The 26967-nt window shown below is 42.9% G+C and overlaps 1 protein-coding gene across 1 annotated transcript in view; it reads right to left on the bottom strand.

The window, feature by feature from the left end:
- The window catches only part of CHAT (choline O-acetyltransferase), a 136851-nt gene extending 112449 nt beyond the window's left edge, over window positions 1-24402 (bottom strand). Inside the window, exons 1-3 of the mRNA XM_040320731.1 lie at window positions 24213-24402; window positions 15210-15318; window positions 7698-7889 (exon numbers count right to left, since the gene is read on the bottom strand). Of these exons, the coding sequence (XP_040176665.1) occupies window positions 7698-7889; window positions 15210-15272 (255 nt within the window). The 5' untranslated portion in view covers window positions 15273-15318; window positions 24213-24402. The remainder of the gene's footprint in view (window positions 1-7697; window positions 7890-15209; window positions 15319-24212) is intronic.
- Window positions 24403-26967: the final 2565 nt, after the last annotated feature.

Here is a 26967-nt window from a genome sequence, read left to right as displayed (position 1 = left end):
CTACATTGTGACATCCACTTTAACATACAAGACTTATACTATCATATACACTACTGTGCAAAAGTTTTAGGCAGGTGTGAAAACGTGTTGTAAATTAAGAATGCTTTCAAAAATAGAAATGTTAATAGTTTATTTTTATCAATTAAAGGGTCACTAAAGGAAAAAAAATTTTTTGCTGAAATGACTGTTTACAGGGTATAGAGACATAATAGTTAACTGATTCCTTTTAAATATGATTAAAAATAGATAAAAACCAATCATATAATGTGCCTACAGTTTAGTTTCGCTTTTGCTGTTGTTTCCTGGTTCTCTGATGTACAGAGACAAAGAGCCAATAGAGAGCAGCGATGCTTTGTCTAAAACCCCTCAGCACCAATCCAGTTTCGTTTTACAAACAGTAATCACACCTCCTTGTTTAGTCACCACAGTGAGAAATCTCCCAGTACTGTGGTGATCAGGAAACAGACAACCAGGAAGTGTCCAGAACAGAGAGGAATTACAGCAACATCAAAGCAAAAATGAACAATGAGGACATGAAACCAGGACTGCAGTAAGGTAAAGGAAGCTATTTAGCTAAAAAAAAAAAAATCCTTTAGTGACCCTTTAACAAAATAGGAATTATATGAACAGAAGAGAAATCCAATTCAAGTCAATATTTGGTGTGACCACCCTTTCCTTTTAAAACAGCATCAATTCTTCTAGGTACATTTGCACACAGTTTTTTAAGGAACTCAGCAGGTAGGTTGTTCCAAACATCTTGGAGACCTATCCACAGATCATCTGTGGATGTAGGTTGTCTCTTCATATAATTCCAGACAAACTCAATGATGTTGAAATCAGGGCTCTGAGAGGCCAAATCATCCTTTCCAGGACTTGTTCTTTACACTGAAGATCAGTGGCGGCTGGTGGATTTTGGGGGGGGGGGGGCGCAAACAGTATGCTACCCCTCCTCCTGGGTTGGTCGGTCGGTAGCACTTACCCTATCGGCGGCGGCTTTCCCTGCTTGGCGGCGGCTTCCCTTGCTCGGAGGCCTCCCGTTCCTCTGCTGTTCTCCTGCGGCCTCCCATTCTCTGGGTCATCACTGCAGTTTCTGTTTCCCCTCTCCTCTGCAGCCAATCTGGATTTTTCTCTTTTAGCCAATCGGAAAACGGGTCTTACACCCGCTTCTGATTGGCCGGATTGAGGATCAATATTCATTCGCTGTTTTAACACACCTGGATGGGATTGGAGCATATCCTCTGTGACCTGAGCCCGCCCAATTTTGAAAAAACAGCCGCTGTAATTCATGCACCTGGTGCCCTGAAAGGGGCCCGACGCATGAATAGGGGGTGGCTGTGGCTGCCATGCATAGATTTATGCTATGCATGAATCTGTTCATTGCATATAGGGGGTGAAGTGAGGGGGCAGTGCACGGGCGCCCTTAATGAACAGGCCGCCACTGCTGAAGATAGTTCTTATTGGCATTGGCTGGATGTTTGGGGTCATTGTCATGCTGCAGAATAAATCTGGGACCAATCCCACAGCTCCCTGATGGTATGACATGATAGATAAGTGTACCTAGAAGAATTTATGCTTGTTTAAAGCCACAAGTCACAGCAAATATTGTTTTGATTTACATTTTTCTTCTGTTCTCTCACTTTGCATTTTGTAGATTGATAAAAAATAAACAATTAAAATATACAGTATATATTTTTTGAAAGGATTCTTACTTTGCAGCATTTCTGAACACCTGCCTAAAACTTTTGCACAGTACTATATTTGGTTAAAGTGGTATTAAACAAAAATTTTATATATTCTTCTAACCTGTAGATTATAGTAGGTAAGATTGAAAAAAAGACACACAAGTCCAACCCATGTGTGTGATTATATGTCAGTATTACATTGTATATCCCTGTATGTTCAGGTGCTTATCTAATAGTTTTTTTAAACTACTGATGCTCCCCACTGAGGCCACCGCCTGTGGAAGGGAATTCCACATCCTTGTCGCTCTTACAGTATGAACCCTCTATGTAGTTTAAGGTTAAACCTCTTTTCTTCTAACTGTAATTAGTAACAAGTAACATCTTAAATTTCCTGTAAGTAATATTAATACTATAACTGTGATAATGAGTGCTAGCAAGGTTCATGGTTTTACTCAGTACACAGTGTGCCATATGTATAAAATAATTGAGCAAAAGCTCCAGGATGAATACCCCTGCAACAGATGTGAGCAAGTTGTCCTTCTGTAAGCTCACATCACAAGCTCCGGAGGAGCAAATTGCAACAATGAGTGAAGCGAACAACCTTGAAATGAAACTTCTGCTCACTGAGGCAGATGGGTTAATGTAGTGAGGGGGAGTTTTAGGGGCTCACAGAAAAAGGCCAGTCCTGTGTTTGGGAACCCAAATTTGCCAAGCTGGGCAGAGGTGACAAACTCAGAGGTGACGGCCTTAGATGTTACTGCTACCCCTAATAGCTTGCAGAGCAGTCCATCTACTAGGGGTGCTAAGGGTAAAGAGCTAAGGAGCCAGGTGGACCTACAAGTATAAGATGCTGTTGTATAAACCTCCTGGGAGTGGAAGCAAAGTAATACAAACCAAGGACAAAAATGAAAACAGCACACTTAAATCAAGCAATAGTTAGTAGCCAATAGAGATGGGTGAACAGTTCGGCCCAAGCATAAGTTCGGGCCGAAGATTCACTCCTCGGGCGTTTGTCAAAAAGCTGAACAAACGGGTTGTTCGATCGTTTGTTCGCCCCCGAACCAACCATAATGCATTGCGGCGCTGAACAGTGCATTGCAAGCCCTGATTGCTTCAGCCAATCAGGGCGCAGAGCACTGTCAGAGTCATTATTGGACACTGTCATCATGACTTTATCCAATAATGGCTCATTCCTAGATATGTGCATTCCCGTTCGTACAAATGTTATTTTCGTACGAAAATGTTAATTTTCGTACCCGCAGAATAATGTGTACATACGAAAAAATTAAAGCACTAAAATACGAAAACAACGGGATTACGAATGAGCCGCATAACGAACAACCGCAAATACGAACGAACGATCCGACGAAAATACGACAAAACGAAAACAGCAAAAGAACGAAAATGACATCTATAACAAAAGACTTGCATTCTGTATTTTGTTTGAATCCTTGTTCTTGTTCGTATTTTGATTTTCAGTTGTATGTTCATATGACATCTAACAAAAGATTGTCATTCTGTATTTTGTTTGAATCCTTTTTCTGTTTGTATGTTCATATGACATCTAACAAAAGATTTTCATTCTGTATTTTGTTTGAATCCTTTTTCTGTTCGTATGTTCATATGACATCTTTAACAAAAGATTTGTATTCTGTATTCTGAATTCCTTTTTTCTGTTCGTAATTTGGTTTCAAAATACAGAATACAAATCTTTTGTTATAGATGTAATTTTCGTTTTTTTGAATCCCCAGTGAGTGTAGTTAGTTAGTGAAGCAGCTTCTCTTTTGTGCTGAGTACAGTAGTAAAGTAAAGCCAAATAAACTTTTCTGTGGATTTTCGTCTGAAGGGAGATCAGTTGGCCAGACTTTTGAACCTGGAACCCAAAAATGGTTTTCTGATGGAGTTTAAAAACGAACTAACGTTTATGTTTGTTGCTAAAAAAGTCAGACCAAGTGTATGGGGCTTAACAATCGTTAATATGGATGAGCCGCGTGTTGAAAGTGCCACGAATACTGCGATATATTTACGAAAGTACAAAACGACGAAAATTCACAAAAATTATTGTCTAACAAGTAACGAACATGAATTAAACAGAATAACGAACCATCCCGCATGTACGAAAATAAAACGGTAACCAAAATACGAAACGATCGGAATACGAAAAAATCGCGTTGTACGAAAAACGAACGGGAGCGAACAGGAAAACGGGCGTCTTACGAAAAACGAACGGAAACTAACCTACGGAACGATACGAAATGGAACAAAAAAACACGAACATTTTTTCTGTGCACATGTCTACTCATTCTCGCCCCACAGTATACAGTAAAAGTATTTTTTCAATGGCAGCCATTAATATGTGATTTTGGCGTGGAGAGTGATAGAACAGGGCACTGTTCCGTGCTATTAGTTAGTTAGTGTGCTATACTGTGCTATTTTGCTTCAATTGTCAGTATAGAATATTAGTTTAGTGTCAGTCTATGGATAGTGTGAGTGTAGTGAGGAGGACCATGATTTAGCTTTGCATAGTGTGCAGCTAGAGTAGGGACAGCTCAGATAGTTTCACTGTAGTGTAGTGAGACCGTGTCATTCCTACATACATTAGTGTAGAGTAGGGACAGCTCAGGTAGTTTCACTGTAGTGTAGTTAAACTGTGTCAGTAATCTTGACACTTGAGGCCCAAAATCGGATGGACCCCGTCCATCTTTTGGGACCGAGAACAGATTCAAATAGAATCCCTCAAACCTCTCGTCCTGCAGGACAGGTACAATTACCTTGCAGCTAGCAAGTCCCACACTGCCCCAGGGCAGACCAATGAGCCGCAACGTAGAGGGAGACTCGAGGGAAAAAATCTGTTTGGTGAATAGGAAGGAACCCTATCTAATACTCGGAAGAGACCACCCCGCAGACCCACTGGTCGGCGAGCATGGAGGTTCCCCCGAGCTGAGAACCTGCAAAGCCATGCCCCCACCCAAGAGACCGACTACATACATTGGCGGGATAGGGTGCCGGCGTGTTCGGCTTACGCACCCAGGGAAGTTTCAGTCCCCCAGTTGAGCCTTTAGTCGGCCTGGGAGGGTCAATCCGTGGGCCCTGACAGACACAAAAATATCGCTTCTGAGTGGGGAATGAAGGACCCGGCTCACAGTGTGGCTCATTTCCCCTGGTGGACGGAGGGAGGAGAGTGCTCTCACCCCCAGTGACATCCTTGATAATTTCATCCAACGAGGTACCAAAAAAACTCACACCGCTGAAGGGTAAATCAGCAGACCAGCATTTCAGCCAAAACCACCTCCGAAACAGAGGCTCTGGACATCAAGGATGCCCCGTGTAGCATCACAGACATATAGGAGGCCCTGGACCAACTGGTCGGCCATTCTAACAATTTAGGGAGGGAGCTGGTGCTCCTCCACAGTCTGGTGCAAAACCTTGCCCATTCAGAGAGTGTCAGAGACACCAAGGTTGCGGCCACAACAGGTCGCAATGCATACCCCAGCATGGTAAACATGGAGCGGGTCAGCGTCTCGGACCTCCTATTAGTAAGGTCCCTGATAGCCACCCCCTTTTCAACTGGGCACCGGGCCACAACCTGAGGAGAAGTTTTTTTTTTTAACTCTCCTCAAAAGGGGGAAAACCCCAGGCGCTGAGGAACTAAAAAGACTTCTGCTGCATTTCCCATTCCTTATTAATGAACTAGTCAAAGAAAAAATAAGGAAAAGCTTTCACAGAGCGGTCTGATTTGCACAAAACAGACAGAGCCCTCAGAGGAAACCTCCACTGCACAGACAGCATAAGGGAGTTCCATACAGCGCACTGACAAGTTCTCTACACACATGTCATAGGAGTGTGGGAGGAAACCGGATTACCCAGAGAAAAGTCACGCAGACATAGGGAGAGAGCATGCAATCTCCAGGCAGTTTGGTGTTGGAGTCCAGATTTAAACCTGTGACTCTCTTGCTGCCAGGTGAGGGAGTGAACCACTACACCACGTCCACGGCTCCAGATAAAACAGAACCAGGGACCTGAGCCTCAGCCAGGTCCTGGTCTGAAACCCAGGGGATAGCGGGGGAGGGGGCACGTTTGTACCCCCCTCACATCCGCACTCTGCTCCCACCCTGGCAACAAAGGTTTCCAGGACTACTGACAAAGTGTCTTTGGGAATCCCAGGTGCAGGAGCACCAGATGCCACCTCAGGCATGTCTGGGGAAGAACAACCAGAGACTGACTCCATTTCAGAAGCTCCCACTTGTCAAGATTTAAGAAGCTGTGTCCGTCCATGGACGATAAAAGAAATTCAATTTTCTTCCGAAAATTTTATAAGAACTAAACAAATTGTAGATGTCTAGTATGCTGTGTTAGGGGAGAAGTTTATGTTAAATCTAGTAAACTAGAATTAAGGGGGGGGGGCTAGAATATAATTGGACAAGTCAGACAGGGGTTAGACACTCCTAGTTAATGCTAATACAGGACCCCCTTGTTTGTTACAGGCAGTTGGTATTTAATGTTCTAACACATTGTTTCCTGTTACTACTTTTTACTTGTAAACTAAACATGCCATTTGGCCAGAGGTGCCAAAACTTTAGCATGCAACTGTATAAATGTGTTTTGTGTAATATGGAAGGCTGATCTTGCGCCTCCTGTACACGTCAACGACAATTTATTTTCCATACATTAAAGTAGAATTCCACTCTATATATAACTAAGCCAAAAACTCCTCCCATACCATTTGTAACTTCTGTTCTTAATACACTAAATTACCAAAAGTAATGGGACGCCTGCCTTTACACACACATGAACTTTAATGGCTTCCCAGTCTTTGTCTTTAGGGTTCAATATTGAGTACCTTTGTAGCTATAACAGCTGCAACTCTTTTAGGAAGGCTGTCCACAAGGTTTAGGAGTGTGTCTATGGGAATGTTTGACTGTTCTTTCAGAAGCGCATTTGTGAGGGCGAAAAGGCCTGGCTCGCAGTCTCTGCTCTAATTCATCCCAAAGGTGTTCTATTGGGTTTAGGGTAGGACCCTGTGCAGGCCAGTAAAGTTCCTCCACTTTAAACTCGCTCATCCATGTCTTTATGGATGATGTGGGGTTGTTTTTCAGGGGTGTGGCTTGGCCCCTTAGTTCCGCTGAAGGGAACTCTTAAGGCATCAGCATACCAAGACATTTTGCATAATTTCATGCTCCTTTTTGGGAACAGTGTGGGGCTAGTCCTCTCCTATTCCAACATGACTGCACACCAGTGCACAAAGAAATGTCCATAAATACATGGATGAGCGAGTTTTGGGTGGAGGAACTTGACTGGCCTGCACAGAGTGCTGATCTCAACCCTAAAGTAACATAAAGGATTACTAAGGTTCGCCTGCCCCTGACAGTGACTCGAGCTGGGCATCGCCACTTAGTGAAGGATTGGCTCGGGCGGCTTAGCTGCTCTCGGCTGCTCTAGTCCTGCAAAGGGAACTGAGTTCCTGCTGTGAAAAAAGTGCAGGAACTCCGTTTCCACGCGTTCCCGCAGGACTTGAGCCCTGCTATCCCTCCTCTCTCCCATTGGGAGCCAATGTCCTGTAAATAGATAGGTATAAGCATCTTCCTTCTACAGGGCTGTTAGAAGGAGGGTAGGAGCCCGCAAACCCGGGAATAACTCTGGGAGACATGTCGCCTAGCTCATAATGCCTTTGTCTTGCAGGTTGTTTTGAGAGTTTTACTGCCTTAAAACAAGTAAAAAGCACCATGCCCAATTGAAAAAATCCAGCGTGGGCTCTACTTTTTCTACCGTCTCCCTACTCTACTAAGTTACAGATATACTTTATCAAGCCATCATCTACCCAGCACCAAACATAAAATGTTTTAGTATAAAGCTTTTGATAAGATCAGAACATGGTGTGTCATTTTTTATGATACTGGGACTTTTCACATTTCACTTTTCAGAAACAGTGTCTATATTGATCCCAAATGCATTGAAAAAAAACGACTACTGCTAATAATAATGTCAACTACAATAGTGTTTCAAATAACATCTCACCCAGTTTTCTGTTTTCTCTCTCCGCTCGAGCAATTTTTGTTGCAACATTTCCCCCAGGCCTTCGGGCATCACAAACTTCTCCACGACAGCTTTACTTTTTTTATATTGCTCCTCTGACACCAGATGTTTCATGCATTTCAGATACGTGTCCATTGTTTGTTGTAAAGGAGGCACTGGTAGCTTTGGTAACTCCTACAGGAGAAAAATAAAAATCTTAGTTTTTTGTTTCATGTTTATTCATAAGGGATCCTTTACTAAGAGGAATACTTTTCAATTTCCCTTTGTAATATGGATCAAAAGTTCAACTGTTTTACATGTTCCATATAATTCCACATCACAATATGTGTATACTATCATTTTCTACGACTCTGGCTGACAAACAGGTTGCTGACTGATAAATAATGTGACATTTTTATTTGTTAAAGTAAAAATATGCCCAGATTATTGGATTTATTCCTACCACTTTGGCTCACTCAAGGACAATGTTTTTTTAGATCTGCTAGTTTCCACTAGAAAACTAGCAGATCTGATGTGTTTCATCCTTGTAGTAAAACAGCTCTAAAACCATCTCTTTATGGATATATGATTTTTTTCTTAGTAGAAATTAGAAGGTTCATTAAAGCGGGAGTTCACCCATTTGTAAAAAAAAAAAAATTCTCCCCTTAGCTTCCTGCTCGTTCGGTCTAGGGGAATCGGCTATTTGTATTAAAATATGAGCAGTACTTACCCGTTTTCGAGCTGCATCTTCTTCCGTCGCTTCCGGGTATGGGTCTTCGGGAGCGGGCGTTCCTTCTTGATTGACAGCCTTCCGAGAGGCTTCCGACGGTCGCATCCATCGCGTCACTCGTAGCCGAAAGAAGCCGAACGTCGGTGCGGCTCTATACTGCGCCTGCGCACCGACGTTCGGCTTCTTTCGGAAAATCGTGACGCGATGGATGCGACCGTCGGAAGCCTCTCGGAAGCCTGTCAATCAAGAAGGAACGCCCATTCCCGAAGCCCATACCCGGAAGCGACGGAGAGGATGCATCTCGTAAACGGGTAAGTACTGCACATATTTTAAAATAAATAGCCGATTCCCCTAGTAAAAATGAGCAGGAATCTAAGGGGGAAAAGTGCCCTCTAAGGGTGAACCCCCGCTTTAAGAGACAAACAAGAAAATATAATCAAACTATGCTTGAATTTTGGCAGGGCTGATCCTAGGGTCACAGGTGCTCGGGTGAAGAAATATTTCTGGCGCCCCCACATGGGCATGGTCATCTTACTAACTTCTCCCCTTTGGCGGGGGGGGGGGGGTCACAGTGGCACTATTTGATGGACACAGTGACAGCATTTGATGTGGCACTATTTGATGGGCACAGTGACAGCATTTGATGTGGCACTATTTGATGGACACAGTGGCAGCATTTAAATGAGGCACAGTGGCTGCATTTGATGGGTACAGTGGCAGTATTTGATGGGGCACAGTGGCTGAGCTTAATGGGTACAGTGGCTTAGTTTGATAGCACAGTGGCTGTGTTTGATGGCACAGTGGCTGTGTTTAATGGGCACAGTGGCTGTGTTTGATGGCACAGTGGCTGCGTTTGATGGGCACAGTGGCTGCGTTTGATGGGCACAGTGGCTGCTTTTGATGGGCACAATGGCTGCGTTTGATGGGCGCAGTGGCGGCGTTTGATGGAGCACAGTGGCAGTGTTTGATGGGCACAGTGGCGGTGTTTTATGGGCACAGTGGCGGTGTTTGCTGGCATAGTGGCTGCGTTCGATGACACAGTGGCTGCGTTTGATGGGCACAGTGGCTGTGTTTGATGGCACAGTGGCTGCGTTTGATGGCACAACTTACTTGTAGAACAGCCTGTTGGCAGAATGGACAGGGTGAGGCCGAGGGTCAATTCCAAGCCTCCACAACAGGCAGCGTCAGGCTGTAACACCAGGCTCAGGCAGCAGCAGCCGACAGGTGCTATGCTGATGCAGTGCAGGTGGACAGCTGCTCAGCTCAGTCACTCACAGGCAGGAAGCTCTCTTCAAATGTGCTCCCCTCCCTCTGGCTCTGAGCCACACTGTCTAAAGAACATGGAAGAGGTGGGTGGAGCTAGTTTACTAGGCGTGGAACGCTTTAAATGCTGGGGCGGCCTCTGACGTCACTGGTTGCTAGACGCTGGAAGGCAGGCGATTCCAGCAACCAGTTTAGCACGCAGCAGAGGCAGCCAGAGCAGGCATTGGAGTGTGGACAGGACGACGAGGTCTCGGGGCAGTGCCGCTGCTAAGTCAATTAATTCCCCCTCCTCTGCAGCATCTTGCAGCGCCAGGGTGTGGTGCACCCTGTGCACCCGCTCAGGATCGGTCCTGCATTTAGAGCATGCCTATCAAGCAATCTTATCACTTTAAGTAGAACCAAAGCAAAACTTTTTTTTTTGATAGAGCAAAGGAGAGTTATAACCCATGTAAGATTTTTTTCACCATCTCTGTTCCATTACAGAGATTTCCCTTCACGTCCTGTCCCATAGCCAAACAGTAAGTGTGAGGAAATCCCTCAAATTAAAGGGTCACTAAAGGATTTTTTTTTAGCTAAATAGCTTCCTTTACCTTACTGCAGTCCTGGTTTCATGTCCTCATTGCTCGTTTTTGCTCTGATGTTGCTGTAAAACTGCTCTGTTCTGGACACTTCCTGGTCGTCTGGCTCCATATGAAAAAAGTCATGGGAGAGTTTCGTTTAGTTTTCCTAGCCATGACTCTCTATGGCACTGTCCAGCACAGAGGCATAAAATAACTTGCAAAGACTAAACTACTTTCAGTTTAGTTTTTGCATCTAAGAGGCACATTATATGATTGATTTTTGTCTATTTTTAATCGTTTTTAAAAGGAATCAGTTAACTATTATGTCTCTATACCCTGTAAACAGTCATTTCAGCAAAAAAATTGTTTTCCTTTAGTGATCCTTTAAGGGAATTCCTTGGGACCCCGGGTCACCAGAACTAGTGTCTCTAATGGAAGATTTCCCCTCTATTAATTTTCTGGGAACAACCCAAATTTGTGATTTTCTTTTACTTTCACTTTTAATGATAGTGGTAAACAGGACAAATCGACAGGGTGAGTCTTCTTAACTGGGGGTACAGACAGCAATAAAAACTGGCAGGTGTTCTAATCCCTCTCCACTCTATCCAAAACTTAAAAAAAGTTTGGTCTTTAGCTATACTTTAAGTTGCTACTCTAGCATGCCGTAAGTGCTGTTGAGTCTTGATTATTAAGGCCTAATGACTAATTTTCTATTACGTTCTCAATTAATTAAGTCACAGTAGAAAAACTGATGGGCACTGTCTTTAGACCAAACCTGAAATAATGTTAAATTATTTAGCTTTCAGGTCACGTTTCAGAGGGTGTTTGAAAGGTGGTTAGGCAGCATTATATCACCTTCTCACCACCTGATGTAACCCTGTAATGCATTGCAAGAGGAAGAGCCTGCTGCACTGTAACATCAGAGCTTACCTTTTGGCTATAATTGAAACCAAATTAAATTGCATACTGGCTAGAGAGCCTGCTTTGTGGAAGCCTGTAAATGTTGTTAACAAAAGAAGATTTCTTTGGCTATGACATTCGGTAAAAAGAACAACACCTTGACTGTGTGAGCCAGGTTCGGTGGCACTCAGAGCTCTTATCCATACAGGCTGAGAGGCTCCAGGATGAATGTGGTGTCATGGGTCCTAGAGGTAGGAAACTTTGTCGAAACTTGGGAAGGATGAGGTTCCAAGTCCTGGGACCTTGTTTTACAAGTAAACAGCACAATGATTGTGCAGGAGTGTGCATCCCTTTTTAAAAAAGGTTTAAAGCGGAGCTCCACCCTAAAGTGGAACTTCAGCTCATCGGAACCCTCCCAACTTTGGTGTCACATTTGGCACCTTTCAGGGGGGTGGGGGGTCCAGATACCTGTCTAAAGACAGGTATTTGCACCCACTTCTGGCCACACAGTCTGCGGGTAGACTGCGGGCAGAACGTCAGATCCCGTCCCCCCTGTTGTGTTCTGGGAAACACTTGTCTCCCAGAACACAGTGGGAACCAGTCAGCACGGCGCAGCACAACTCGCGCATGCGCCGTAGGGAACCGGGCAGTGAAGCCGCAATGCTTCACTTCTTGGTTCCCTCACCGAGGATGGCGGTGGGGGCAGCAGAGTGACGAGCGATCGCTCGTCTTCTGCTGCCGACGTCGCTGGACTCCAGGACAGGTAAGAGTCCTAACATTAAAAGTCAGCAGCTGCAGTACCTGTAGCTGCTGGCTTTTAATATTTTTTTGTACGGTGGAGCTCCGCTTTAAGCAACATTTTTGGGCTCCACACTCCCCAAGAGTCCATGTGACTGCAAAGGAGCAGCCAGAGATGCATTTGTGCACCAAAAGTGAGTACACCCCTCACATTTTTGTAAATATTTTATTACATCTTTTATTGTGACAACACTGAAAAAATGACACTTTGCTACAATCTAAAGTAGTAAATGTACAGCTTGTATAACAGTGTAAATTTGCTGTCCCCTCAAAACAACTCAACACACAGCCATTAACGTCTAAACCACTGGCAACAAAAGTGAGTACACCCCTAAGTGAAAATGTCCAAATTGGGCCCAAAGTGTCAATTTGTTGTGTGGCCACCATTATTTTCCAGCACTGTCTTAACCCTCTTGGGCATGGAGTGCACCAGAGCTTCACAGGTTGCCACTGGAGTCCTCTTCCACTCCTCAATGATGACATCATGAAGCTGGTGGATGTTGGAGATCTTGCGCTCCTCCACCTTCCATTTGAGGATGCCCCACAGATGCTCAAGAGGGTTTAGGTCTGGAGACATGCTTAGCCAGTCCATCATGTTTACCCTCAGCTTTTTTAGCAAGGCAGTGGTCGTCTTGGAGGTGTGTTTGGGGTCGTTATCATGTTGAAATACTGCCCTGCAGCCCAGTCTCCGAAGGGAGGGGATCATGCTCTGACTTCTTATGTCACAGTAAATACTGGCATTTATGGTTCCCAAAATGAACTGTAGCTCCCCAGTGCCGGCAGCACTCATCTAGCCCCAGACCATGACACTCCCACCGCCATGCTTGACTGTAGGCAAGACACACTTGTCTTTGTACTCCTCTCCTGGTTGCTGCCACACATGCCTGACACCATCTGAACCAAATAAGTTTATCTTGGTCTCATCAGACCACAGGACATGGTTCCAGTAATCCATGTCCTTAGTCTGCTTGTCTTCAGAAAACTGTTTGCAGGCTTTCTTGCGCATCATCTTTAGAAGAGGCTTCCTTCTGGGATGACAGCCATGCAGACCAATTTGATGCAGTGTGCGGCGTATGCTCTGAGCACTGACAGGCTGACCCCTACCTCTTCCACCTCTGCAGCAATGTTGGCAGCACTCATATGACTATTTCCCAAAGACAACCTCTGGATATAACGCTGAGCATGGGCACTCAGCTTCTTTGGTCGACCATGGTGAGGCCTGTTCTGGGTGGAACCTGTCCTGTTAAACCACTGTATGGTCTTAGCCACCATGCTGTAGCTCAGTTTCAGGGTCTAGGCAATCTTCTTATAGCCTAGGCTATCTTTATGTAGAGCAACAATTCTTTACAGATCCTCAGAGTTCTTTGCCATGAGGTGCCATGTTGAACTTCCAGTGACTAGTATGAGAGTGAGAGCAATAACACCAAGTTTAACACACCTGCTCTCCACCCACATCTGAGACATGTAACATTAACGACACCGGGGAGGGAAAATGGCTAATTGGGCCCAATTTGGACATTTTAAATTAGGGGTGTACTCACTTTTTTTGCCAGCTGTTTAGACACTAATGGCTGTGTGTTGAGTTATTTTGAGAGGACAGAAAATTTACAATGTACACTCACTACTTTACATTGTAGCATAGTGTAATTTCTTCAGTATTGTCAATATGAAAAGATAAAATAAAACATTTACAAAAATGTAAGGGGTGTACTCACTTTTGTGAGATACTCTATACTGTATTGTATATAATAGTGTAGATTTGGATATTGACTTACCCAGGTCTTGTTACACTTTTTTAGCCTCCTGTTTGTATTTGTTCACCAACCATGTTGATCATCCAATAAAATATATATTTTTTGATACGCTATATATAGAGTGTGGTCCTGTAGCCCCCTTCTTTTTTCAATCATCTTGGGTTGAAATATTTTTGTATATTGTATAAAATGAACATCTGTGAATGCTTTTAATTCCAAAATATTCTTAGCATTTAATGCATGTAGCTTTGGCCACCATTTATAAAAAGTGGGTTAGGAAAGCTTTAATTACTAAATGTGCAGAACAAACCCGTCTCCTTTCTGTAGCTCTGTTCTTAAATCGTGACATACCAAATTTCACGCCTACAAGTCATTCAGAACACAGCAGCCAGACTAGTAACGGGAAGAAAAAACCTGGGAATCAATCACCCCGTCCCTGAGGACCGTCCATTGGCTAGCCGTGAAGGATCGGGTTACGTTCAAGACCCTCTGCCTCACTCACAAATGCACACAAGGAAATGCTCCGCAATACCTATGCGAGAAAATAAGCACTACACCCCTAGTCGCCCCCTCCAGTCAACTAACCAAAACCTCCTCCACATGAAGATTCACAGTCCAAGGACCCCGGCTATGGAACGCTCTACCCACGGACATCCGCATGGAAGAAAACCATCTGGCCTTCAAGAAGAAGCTTAACCACTTAACCCCCGGACCATATTGCTGGTCAAAGACCAGAGCACTTTTTGCGATTCGGCACTGCGTCGCTTTAACTGACAATTGCGTGGTCGTGCGATGTGGCTCCCAAACAAAATTGGCATCCCCACAAATAGAGCTTTCTTTTGGTGGTATTTGATCACCTCTGCGGTTTTTATTTTTTGCGCTATAAACAAAAATAGAGCGTCAATTTAAAAAAATATATATAATATATGCTGTTACCTTACAGCAGTAGGGTAAGGGGACACCCTCATTAAAACTTCAAAAGGATATTGGAATTCCTGCTCTGCACCACCTTCATGCTGAATATTTCAGGCATTAGCACCAACACTTTATTGTTGATTGTTTCTTTGATATTTTGATCTTCTAAACAGCATTCATTTTTGCTGTTTTTCTGCATGGACACTCCCTCTTATTATCACCTATGTGTGTTGTTTTAGTTTTGCTACTATATAGCAGTGCATGTGTCGATTTAATATCCCTGAGCACTCTGTATTTTTGATTGGAGGATGTCATTTGTATCACCAATATCAGCAAGTATTATTTTTCTTTGATATTTTTTCTTTGATGTTCAGATATTAGTTATAGCAACTGTCTTTTCTTTAATTCATCTACCCTATCACACAGCGCAGCACTACTTATTTATTACATATATATATATTTTTTTTTTTTAACAGTTCTCTACGCAAAATTATAATGTCACTGTGCGTCCAGAAAATTGAATGTATACAATACAGAAATTCAATCTTTTTTCTAGGCTCAGTATTCAGTCAGACATGCAAAAAAGTTATCTTACCTCTGCATCTTGTGAGCCTTTGCTTTCTGATTTTTCCAGTGTGGGTTTCTTTAATACTGGCATTGTAAAGCAGCAAAAATGGTATGCTTATTCTCTAAGTAAGTTCAGCCTATAAAGAATAACAGTGCATTTCAGTGAAGATGCTATTCAACAATTACACAACAGGATGATAAATTAACAATTATGCATATAAAAAAAAAAAAAAAAATTGTACTCATAATTTAACAAGGTTTTATGGTACTTATGCAGATTAGCTAATTAAGGAAAAAAAATTTGACTTGAAATTTATGTTTTATATGGCTGCTGACTGTTTTTATTATCACGTTACTAGTAATTCTGGTAATGTCCATATTTGGAAAATGACTTGAGTAACTGGGTGAACGGAGCCTGATGGGGAACTGAGAGATTAGTTCTCCATCAGATCTACCTTTCAATCAATAGTGGACAGGGCCGGCCCTATGATGGGACCGGGTTGTACCATGGGTACCAGGCAGCACTTTTAAAGGGGCAGCATACTGATGCCCGCCAGCCCGTTCCGCCACCCAAATAAAATTGATGTCCTTTTTTCCCCACAAATAGAGCTTTCTTTTGGTGATATTTGATCACACCTCTGCGGTTTTTATTTGTTGTGCTATAAGTATATATATTTTTAAACTTTTTGCTATAATAAATATCCCCAAAATTTAGAAAAATAAACTATTTTCTTCAGTTTAGGCCAATATGTATTCTTCTACATATTTTTGGCACCAAAAAAAAAAACACAATTAGCATACATTGATTAGTTTGCGCAAAAGACATTGTGGCCGCCGGCAATTCACAGGTCCCTTTATACTCCTGGATACATGTATATAGCCATGGCAGGTCCTTTTATACGCCTATATGCATGTATAGAGCCATGACAGGCCCTATTTATACAACTATAGAGCCATGACAGGCCCTTGTTATACTCCTTTATACATGTATAGAGCCATGACAGGCCCTCGTTATACTCCTTTATACATGTATAGAGCCATGACAGGCCCTCGTTATACTCCTTTATACATGTATAGAGCCATGACAGGTCCTCTTTATACTTCTTTATACATGTATAGAGCCATGACAGGTTCTCTTTATACATCTATAGAGCCATGACAGGCCCTCGTTATACTCCTTTATACATGTATAGAGCCATGTCAAGTACTCTTTATAGTCCTATATACATTTATAGAGCCATGACAGGTCCTCTTTATACTCCTATACATGTATAGAGCAATGACAGGTCCTCTTTATACTCCTTTATACATGTATAGAGCCATGACGGGTCCCCTTTAGTTATCATGATATAAAATAATGAATGTGGGGGCCTTTTGGTTGGCGTGATTTTTTTTCTGGGGGGGGGGCAGCATTTCATTTTTGGTCCGAGGCAGCACAATGTCTTGGGCCGGCACTGATAGTGGATGATAGTGGGCAGATTTAATAGCACTACTGGACTAAATAGCAGCTATAGATCCATCCGATGCTGTGTGCTGTGAACAGCAGGGCAGACCTGATGGGGACCTGTTCTTTCAGACCTGCAGTATACATTGGGAAAATGTTGCTCTCTTGTAATTAGCAGAGCTCCGCAATAATTTTTTTATATGTTTTCTGTTTTTGTTTGCCAACAGGGCTGTATTTTGATGGCAAGTGATAATTATGTCTTCATGTCTTTTATCATCAGTCACTACTGTTCTGAGATTTGAAAGCAGAATGTGCTATTCGAGGCGGCATGATCTTAGGTTTCTATGCTGAGCTAATATGAAACTGTATACTGTCCCTGTGAGGATCCACTTGCTGTCCATGTTCCTACATGTATGGATTGCATGTCTTGTACTGAATCTACCTGTATGCTATCTTTCCTGGACACACCTTTCTATGCTTTCCTCTTGCTGTTTGCTGTATGTTTCCTGCTTATCACTTATTGTCTCTGCCATGATCTGTCCCATTCTCACATATGTGGTGTTTCTACCCTTAAATGTGACTAGTAATTTGGGTGTGTCCATTTGTCTCTTGCTGAAGAACCATCAGAAGCTCTGGTAAGTCCTACTGCCTCATAGTAAGCCATTGCCACCCACTGATGCCACAGCTTGTAGTCTCTGCCCAGTATGTCTCTGTGTATCATAGATATATTATTTCAGATATTTCACAACTTCCTAACCCCTGGTTGTCCAATTACATTCACTGACTTTTTAGCAGTGCTTTAGTTTACAATATGCTTTCTGTCTAAATCAAATCAGGCAAAAAATCAATGAAAGGAATTCATGGACAGCCGCACACCAAAATTAACCTAAAAAGATAGCCTTTATTGGTGTAAAAAGAATAAAAAGCACTACAAAACACAGCACAGCAAGCAGTGGGGTAAAAAATCTGACACATTTCGCACAAACAATCAGTGCTTAGTCATAGCTATGTGTGCGAAACGCGTCAGTTTTTTACCCCACTGCTTGCTGTGCTGTGTTTTGTAGTGCTTTTTATCCTTTTTACACCAATAAAGGCGACCTTTTTAGGTTCATTTTGGTGTGCGGCTGTCCATTAATTCCTTTCATTGATTTTTTGGCAGTCCTCAGTTTTCGAGGAGGACATTGATTGCTTATTGCATTTGCCTGGAGTGGCGGTCTCTTTCTCTAAATCAAATCAGGACTTTACTGCTGGTCCCATAGGTGTGCGCAGTCTATTATATTAGGGTGTGCACCCCAAAGCTCAAACACACATGAACAGGGCAGGACTTGGGGTGGTGGGGGCCCCTGGGCTTAATAATCGAAGGGGCCCCCTGGAGCAGAGAAGCAGGGGGGGTTGTTACCGCCGACCGACCGATCAAAGTTGTTGACCGGGGGGGGCAGTCGCTGGACGGATTTCTTACCTCTTCCTAGGGCTGCCTTCAGGAGTTTTGGGGCCCCTTACACAGCTGTAAGCTGGAGCATCGAATTTGTTGAGCGGGGGGGCTGGGGGCTGCAGAAATTGGCGCGAACGGGGGATTGCCGCAAAATTGCGGCAGGGGGTTGCTGCGATTGCCACGAAATTGCAGGAGGGGGTTGCTGCGATTGCCGCGAATGGGGGGTTGCCGCGATTGAGTCCGGGGCCCCCTATTGGGTGGGGCCCATGGGCTTGAGCCCAGACAAGCCCAATGGTAAGTCCGGCCATGCACATGATGGGAGACAGTTGATTGGGAGCATATTTTGTTACATCCTAAGTATAGATGTAATGTGTTCCTACAGATGAACCTAGCCTTTAATATAATGGGGGCATTTACACTGGCCACTGGGACTCCCAACCACCCACCCAGTGCCACCCCTGGATAATGCTAATTCACATTGGGTGATTAGGGTGTGCCCAGGCACACCTGGCACACCCTGTACGCACGCCTATGGCTGGTCCTGACAAATCCAAAGAACATCACACAAAGAAAAGGGAGATGGTTGCATATTTCTTGGACCACTGTATTTTGATTCTTCTTAGTAGATCTGCATCCACTACCAATTTCATTTTGATTGATAACAAAGAAAAAAGATCTTCTGATGCTGGCTCCTTTCCTTTTCCACTAGCCCTACACAGATCAATTAGTGCCAAATTGTAAATGTAACTCTGATTATTGGAATATTTTTACTATGTCAAAAATAACTGGACATAAAGAAGTAAACTAGAGCAACCAAAAACTGCCCTATTAAAAGAAAACTTCTACAGGCTGAAGGCTGCCATTGCTGACCTATTCCTGAAAATGTATGTTGTCTGGCCATCATCCTGATCAAGTGGCTTCAAAGCTTTCGGAATCACTGACCCAGAAAAAACATATATTTTTGTAAAATACAGAGCTCATGATTTACATTGTCTTTATAAAAAATCTATTGAAATGGCTTTATTCTGACTGCTGTCTTTAACCACTTCCCTACCGCTGGACGTCATATGACGTCCTGGACTTTGAGTGGGGATATCTGAAAGATGTCCATCTCTTCAACCGGCGATTCTGTGCACCATAAGAACTATCATAGCGGCAGTTCTGCCGCTTGATCGTTCTTATAGGCGACGGGACAGGACGCCCCCCCTCCCGCCACCATCCGGTGCTTCTCCGGGCTCTCCCGTGCCATTGGAGACCCGGAGAAACGATCTGCCGGCACCGGATGGGAGGAAAAGAGATGACTGGTGACCAGGTGGTCACCAGTCATCTCTATGATCGTCGGAGGCCCGGGCGTGATGTTATAACGTCACGCCCGGGTACCGGAATGTAAACAAAGCCGCAATCGCTGTAACTCTAAATCTCTGTAACTCTAAACTGGTAACCTGTAAAGAAAAAATAAGCGATGCCTATGGAGATTTTTAAGTACTGAAGTTTGGCGCCATTCCATGAGTGTGCGCAATTTTAAAGCGTGATATGTTAGGTATCTATTTACTCGCCGTAACTTCATCTTTCACATTATATAAAAAAATTGGGCTAACTTTACTGTTTTGTTATTTTTGAATTCATAAAAAACGTTTTTTCCCAAAAAAAAAGGCGTTTGAAAAATTATTGCACAAATACCGTGCGAGATAAAAAGTTGCAATGACTGCCATTTTATTCCCTAGGGTGTCTGCTAAAAAAACATATATATAGTGTTTGGGAGTTCTGAGTAATTTTCTAGCAAAAAAAATATGATTTTTGCATGTAGGAGAGAAGTGCCAAAATAGGCCCGGTATGGAAGTGGTTAAGCATGCATTCCATTTTCCTTTTATTAAATACAAAACCAAAGAAAGTGCAGAACCCTCATATCAACAAAATAAAAACAAGGAGGATTTTGCAAGTTTTTTATGATGCCGCTCTTTATGATTCAAATAAATGTTTGGTACTCTAATCAAAAAGATAGTAATGTGGAGCCAGTCTGCAACTCGTGCTTTAGAAAGAAATGAAATGTCTTCAGATACAGCAGTCAACATCACGAAACATAAACATACAAAGTCATGAATAGACAAAGGAGACTGAGTAATATATTTTCATTCCACCCTTGGGATAGATAGAATGTATTTTCATATTCATTATTGGGCGGAGAAGGTCTTGCAAAGTAAAAGCATTGTTATATGTAGCTGCACGACAGGGATCGATCAGCTTGTTTACAGGGTCCTTTTAAGTTATACATTTGTCTACTTTCATTTATTCTCTGGCTAGACAAGTATATTTTGAGCACTAGGAGTAACATTATACCACATTGGGATTCTTTTGAGCAAGCAAAGCATTCTGCATTATCTTGTTTTATCAAGAATAGTGGTCTTTGGTTGTGTTCTCTGATCCATGGCCAGGGAATTGCATGTCACACTTAGCAACTTTTGTTGAATCTTAGAAGCCTTTTAACAAGTATCTAAGAAAACTTGCTTCATCTGGTACCTGACTTATGTACAGTAAATACTCAGTAGCAAAAACATATTTTTTACAACAATAGTGTTCACTGTTTGTTATTTTTGTTTTTTAAATATTAAATTTTTTAAATGTATTACATTTTTATAAAATTTGTATTAATTTTCAAATTATACAAAATATAAATAGTTCATTCACAATTCACAATCTTCCCCCTTTCCCTCTGCACCCCCCCCTCCCCTTCCACATATCATTCCTCTTTTTTTCTTTAACATATGATATACTTGTTTTATTTTCCTCTATGCCCTTCACTTCTCCTTTCAAACTCCCACCAACGTAAAGTATTTTCTTGTCCTCATAAAACTCTATCCAACTCCACCATATATTTACAAATGTTCCTATTTTTATCCTTCTCCATAGTGATAAATTCCTTCCATGTTGTAGATAAACTCTACCCTTTTAACCCAGTCTCTTAGGCCCCGTACACACGTCCGAGAAACTCGACGGATAAAACACATTGTTTTGCTCGTCGAGTTCCTTGTGAAGCTGCCGAGGATCTCAGCGAGCCAAGTTTCCTCATTGACTAACGAGGAAATAGAGAACATGTTCTCTATTTGGCTCGACGAGTTCCTCGTCGGTTTCCTCGGCCAAAAGTGTACACACGACCGGGTTTCTCGGCAGAATACGGCTCCGATCGAGTTTCTGGCTGAATTCTGCCGAGAAACTTGGTCGTGTGTACGGGGCCTTATCGCTGGGCTTTCTGGAGATTGCCAATATCTTGGAATCAAATATTTTGCTGCATTTGTTCACTAAGCATTTGTTCACTAATTGAATAAAGTTTTTAAGCTAACAATAGGTAGTAATGTGTTGTCTAGAAATTTAGACTGGAGTTAAAAAAAATAACGATTCTGCTCTCCAAGTAACCTTTTTTAAGGCCTGAACATAGAGTCTTATATAAATAAATAAAGTGCAGCGCCAATACAGAACCCGCCCCCAAGGCGAGTGAGAAATGTTGTGTCAACGAAGAGGAGATAACTCCCTAAAGTGCTATAACTTAATACCTATGACACACACTGTGAAATAATAGGAAGAGTGTCCAAAGCAAGGACTCCCCTCTAAATAAAGAAAATGGTAAATAAATGTTCATAAACAGTGAAATGATGAGTAGTTCTGAAAAGCTCAGGGTAAACTCAAGACGGTCAGTCCACATCAAACTAATATTAAGTGTCCATACACTGTGAAAAATGATAATGAAACAAGGTCAGCATGGAAGGTTCCCCTCAAAAGTGCAATCCCAGGAACTTCAGAAAAGATGAAATACCCTTACCGGACTCCGTGGACCCACAATCACCCCTTTACGGCGGTGGGTCAACAATACGTGTTGGGCCGATTGCTCTATCTGGTCAGTATCTATTTTATAAGACAATAGTCAGCGAGTATATGATTTAAATTTTGGTCATCTGCAATTGTTAATATAGCTGGTAAAAATGTACTTGATAATACAGGCCTTCTGTGATTGACTTCTCTTTGGCCGTGCATTTTGTGGCTTTGGATGGGCCTATGAACTGATTAATGTTCTAAAGCAGTGGTTATCAACCTCTAGTGCCGTGACCCCTTGATAAAATTTCCCAAGTTGTGGGGGCCCCTAACAGTAAAATTATTTTTGTAGCGTGGGTTGGCAGCACCCAAGGCAAGATAAGTAATTTGCGCCCCTAACCCATGGACATTTAGCGCTCTCTGAGTGCCTTCCACTCGTACAGTATTAAAACCCCTTATGGTACATTTTCTCTTTGTTCTCCTTTCTTTCCCTTTTATCTCTATCATAATTCCTTGTTTTTTTCCTCCATCTTTCCCTCTAACTATCTTTCTTGCTCTCTATTTTTTTCCTTTTGCTCCCTTTTTTTTGTTCCTCCCCCTCTTATCATCTCTCTTTCTGGAAGAACAGTGCAGGCTTCAGGAACAGCCCAGGATTTGACCCCCGAGGGGGTCCCGACCCCCAGGTTGAGAACCACTGTTCTAAAGAGAACATTATAGAATATAGCATTCCGCTGTTTTACACAAGACAGTATGTGGGAAAGATGTGTGTTATCACAGTTTCATGTACTCAGCAGTACAGAAATTAAAAGTTAATATATTCAAATAATACATCTTTCATCCAAATATTTAGACTAAATTTACTGATTATATTTCATAGTTTAACACTGTCCCTGCTGGAGCAAATTGGATCGTGCTTTATTGTTTTTTGTTTTGCTTTCCCCTGGGTCAACTGTGGATATATAGGATTGTATATATAAGATTGTATCATTGTTTCCCCCTTCTATTGGTTGAACTTGATGGACTTGTGTCTTTTTTCAACCAGACTGTAACTCTTGTGGTTTCTTAAATGCTGGCCTTAGAAAGATCAGTGCTGTTAACAGGGGCGGACTGACAACTGATGGGCCCCCCGAGCAATAGAAGATTATGGGGCCCCTGGGCTTACAGATGGCCACCACGCTAGGAGGCAGTGCAGAGGTGGGGCAGCTAAAACCTCGGGATTTTCACATCAAAAGCATGTCGGTTTCGGACATATCAGGGACAGATCTAAAAAAAACATAGATTTTTACATACTGTCCCTGGTTTTACTGAGCCTGGCAACCCTGATGGGGCCCCCTAGTGGCATGGGGCCCTCGGGCAGTGACTCAATGGTCAGTCCGCCCCTGGCTGTTAATATCTTCTTTAAATGTATGACAATGACAAGGTTAGATCTTTAGTTTCAGCAATGCCAAAAGTAGTTCTCACTTGTGCATGCCATAATACATATAGATCAAGCAAGTATGCAAAATAGATATTAGTATTTGCATCAATAAAAATACACGTTTACATATCTATATTATCTCCACAAAACTTTGCAATGTAACAGAACTGATGTATTCAATAGAGCCTGCAATACAGCAGGGCTGATGTATTCAGGTTATAACATGTTTTTTTTATATACAAGACTTTAATAGGAGGAAGACCTCATAATTCTAATTAATTAATCACCTTTTTCCGGCATCTTCTAAAGTATTATTTTTAGTAATCGAAAACTGCTGTCCTCACAAATAGACTCTTATTATTGTTTCAAATATTTGTTGTGCTGTGATCCCACCAAACACATCCTGGAAGGCATCTAAATAGTAATGCTTATCAGATAAAGTTGCTGATGATGAGAGATCAGCCTCATTAATAATGAAAATGAACCACAGAAAACATCAGTCGGATTGCTATCCAGTTCAAAGCAAGGAATCTTCACAAATTGAATTAGCAGAGGACTCTGTTACAATGAAGGCTGCTACTGAAAAGCTATTTGGCTGTCCCTGTGAAGGAGTTTCATTCTTTCTGTTCTGTATATTTATTTCATTTGCCATTACCAACCAATCTGCTTTGCAAAAGTGAAGGTAAAATGAGCCACTGATGAGCACTCAAGAGAAGTAGAGTAAGAGAAAACAATAATGTGTCTACAGAAAGCACAAAGTATTGGTATTCCATCCTCAGCCACTACTGGAAGTGTTCTCTTCCGATGAGGACAGGTGCCAAGTGTCCTCACCATTTCATTTCAAACAATATTCAACCGCAATGGCTCCTAGACTTTGAAAACTTTAAAAGCCTCTTGTATTAATTGGCCTATTATATGAATGAAAAGTGCTTACCTGCTTGAGTCAATGGATCAGAAAGTAGTGTCGGGAGCAGAGGGGAGCGCTGAACTTGCTGCCATTGTAGGTGGTGTGAGTTGTGTACTGACGTGTGTGCCGCTGTCCATGGTCCTCTCCCCGCTCCCGCTGCTGAAGGAAGCGCTCAGCAGTCACCAGCCTGTCATGTGGACAAAGGCACTAGTGTTAGAGCGAGATCGGCCCCCAGCACCTCTCCCTCCCTGCCCACCTTCACTCTTCTCCATTCTAACTCCTCCCTATGGAAGCCTTATTCGTGCACAGTGATACAAACTACAATCCTGCCTTCAACACACAATTACACTTTGCAGCATCACAACTCAACAACAAAACTTTTCAGAAGCCTTTAGTCAAGATTTGCTGGGTGTAATGCAGAAAATAGGCTGCGACCGTTTTCCTGTGTGTGTGAATATGTATTACTGAAAGATGTATTTTATGCAATATTAGTAAATAGCGAGGTGGAATGTGTACAGATACCTGTGGCTGTGTGTGTGAAATTATTTAGTGATATTTACTAAAAAACTGGAGCCGATGTGAATAGTAAGCCGCCCAGCATCTAGCTTCAGCTAGGCTGGTCATACACTGTACAATCTGTGTACACTTAGCTTTACCAAAATGATGCAATTCGAAGGCAAACCTAAATACTTCGATTAGTATTAAATCGTGCAGAGCCTTGCATTAAATAAATGATAGTAATTCTTTTAAAAAAAATGTGCAATCACACTGTAAAAGGTAGAAGCTGATTGTTGTCATGCACAGCTGCTTCAGATTCTCTCTGCTCCAGTCTTAGTAAATATCCCTTCTGTGTGTTCTCTGCAAAACTTAAGAGTTCATTAAAACAGGGCGTGCTCTATTTCTCCCTTCTCTTTCTCTCTTCCATCAACCTCTGTCCTCTCCTCCTATACCTATTGCAACAATTTTCTCTATATCGCCACTCCTTTCTTTCTTTCTTTCTTTCTTTCTTTCTTTCTTTCTTTCTTTCTTTCTTTCTTTCTTTCTTTCTTTCTTTCCTCATTTTTTCCCTTTCTTTCTCTCTTCTTTTCTCTCTTTGTCTCTCCATTTCTTTTTCCACTTTATTTCCATCTCTCTTTGTCTCTCTTTCTTTTTTTTTACTTGTTTCTCTCTCCCTCCTCTTTCTTTTTCGGCTGCTCTAATTTTCTCCCCTTCTTTCTCCCCTGTTTCTCCATTACCTTCGCTTTATATCTCTCCTGTTCTCTCTCTCTCTCTCTCTCTCTCTCTCTCTCTCTCTCTCTCTCTCTCTCTCTCTCTCTCTCTCTCTCTCTCTCTCTCTCCTCCATCTCTCTCTTCTCTCTCTCTGACCCTTTGACCCTTCAATCTCTCCCTCTTTCTCCCTTGTTCTTTCTTTCTTTCTTTCTTTCTTTCTTTCTTTCTTTCTTTCTTTCTTTCTTTCTTTCTTTCTTTCTTTCTTTCATTCTTTCTCTCTTTCTCGCCCCCTCTCAATTGTTCTTTCTTTCTTTCTTTCTTTCTTTCTTTCTTTCTTTCTTTCTTTCTCTCTCTCCCCCCTATTTTCTCCACCCCTCTCTCCTGCCTCTCTCTCTCTCATTCCCTCTCTCTCTCTCATTCTCTCCCTCTCCTTCCCTCTCTTCTTCTCTCTCTCTCTTCTCTCCCCCTCTCTCCCGATCTCTCTCCCGATCTCTCTTCCCTCTCTCTCTCTCTCCCCCTCTCTCCCACCCTTTCTATCTCTCCCTCCCTCTCCTTCTCTCCCTTCCTATCCTCCCCCTCCCTTTCATTTCATTTCTCTCCTTCTATCCCACTCTCTCCTCTCATAATTCCTCCCTCTCTCTCCTCTCCCTATCCCTCCCTCCCTTCCTCCCTCCCTCTCTCTCCCTCCCTCTCCTTCTCTCCCTATCTCTCTCCCCCTCTTCCCCCCCTCTCTCCGCTCTTTCTCCCCTCTCCTTCTATCTCTCTCCCTCTCTCTCTCCTTCATTCTCTCTCTCCTCCCTCTTGCTCCCCTTCTCTTTCTCTCTCCTTTGTTCAGACTCTCTCTCTCCCCTCGCCTTCTCTCTCTCTTTCTCTCTCTTTCTCCTTTGTTCAGACTCTCTCTCTCCCCCCTCACTCCTCTCCCTCTCTCTCCCACTCTCTTTCCTCTCCCTCTCTCCCCCTCTCTCTCCCTCCATCTCCCTCTCTCCCTCCCTCTCCTTCCCTCCCTCCCTATCCTCCTCTCCCTCTCCTATTCTCCCTCCCTCTCCTTCCCTCCCTCCCTCTCCTTCCCTCCCTCCCTAACATCCCCTCCCTCTCCTATTCTCCCTCTCTCTCCTCTCTTTTCTCTCTCTATTTCTCTCCTTCCACCTCACTCTCTCCTCTCCTCTCCCTAGCCCTCCCTCTCTCTCCTTTATCTCCCTCCCTTCCTCCCTTCCTCTCTCTCCCTCCCTCTCCTTCTCTCTCCTCTCCCTATCTCTCTCCCCCTCTTCACCCTCTCTCCTCTTCTTCTCCCCTCTATCCTTCTATCCCTCTCTCTCCTTCATTCTCTCTCTCCCTCCCTCTTGCTCCCCTTCTCTTTATCTCTCCTTTGTTCAGACTATCTCTCTCCCCTTGCCTTCTATCTCTTTCTCCTTTGTTCAGACTCTCTCCCCCTCACTCCTTCTCTCCCTCTCTATCTCTCTCCCCGCTCTCTCTTCTTCGTTCTCTCTCTCTCCCTCCATCTCTCTCCCCTTCTCTCTTTTTTTTTGTTCAAACTCTATCTCTCCCCTTTCTCTCATTCTTTTTTCTACTCTCT

Source organism: Rana temporaria, chromosome 8 (genome assembly GCF_905171775.1).
Source record: "Rana temporaria chromosome 8, aRanTem1.1, whole genome shotgun sequence".
NCBI lineage: Eukaryota > Metazoa > Chordata > Amphibia > Anura > Ranidae > Rana > Rana temporaria.
This window is presented reverse-complemented; position numbering and strand designations above follow the sequence as displayed.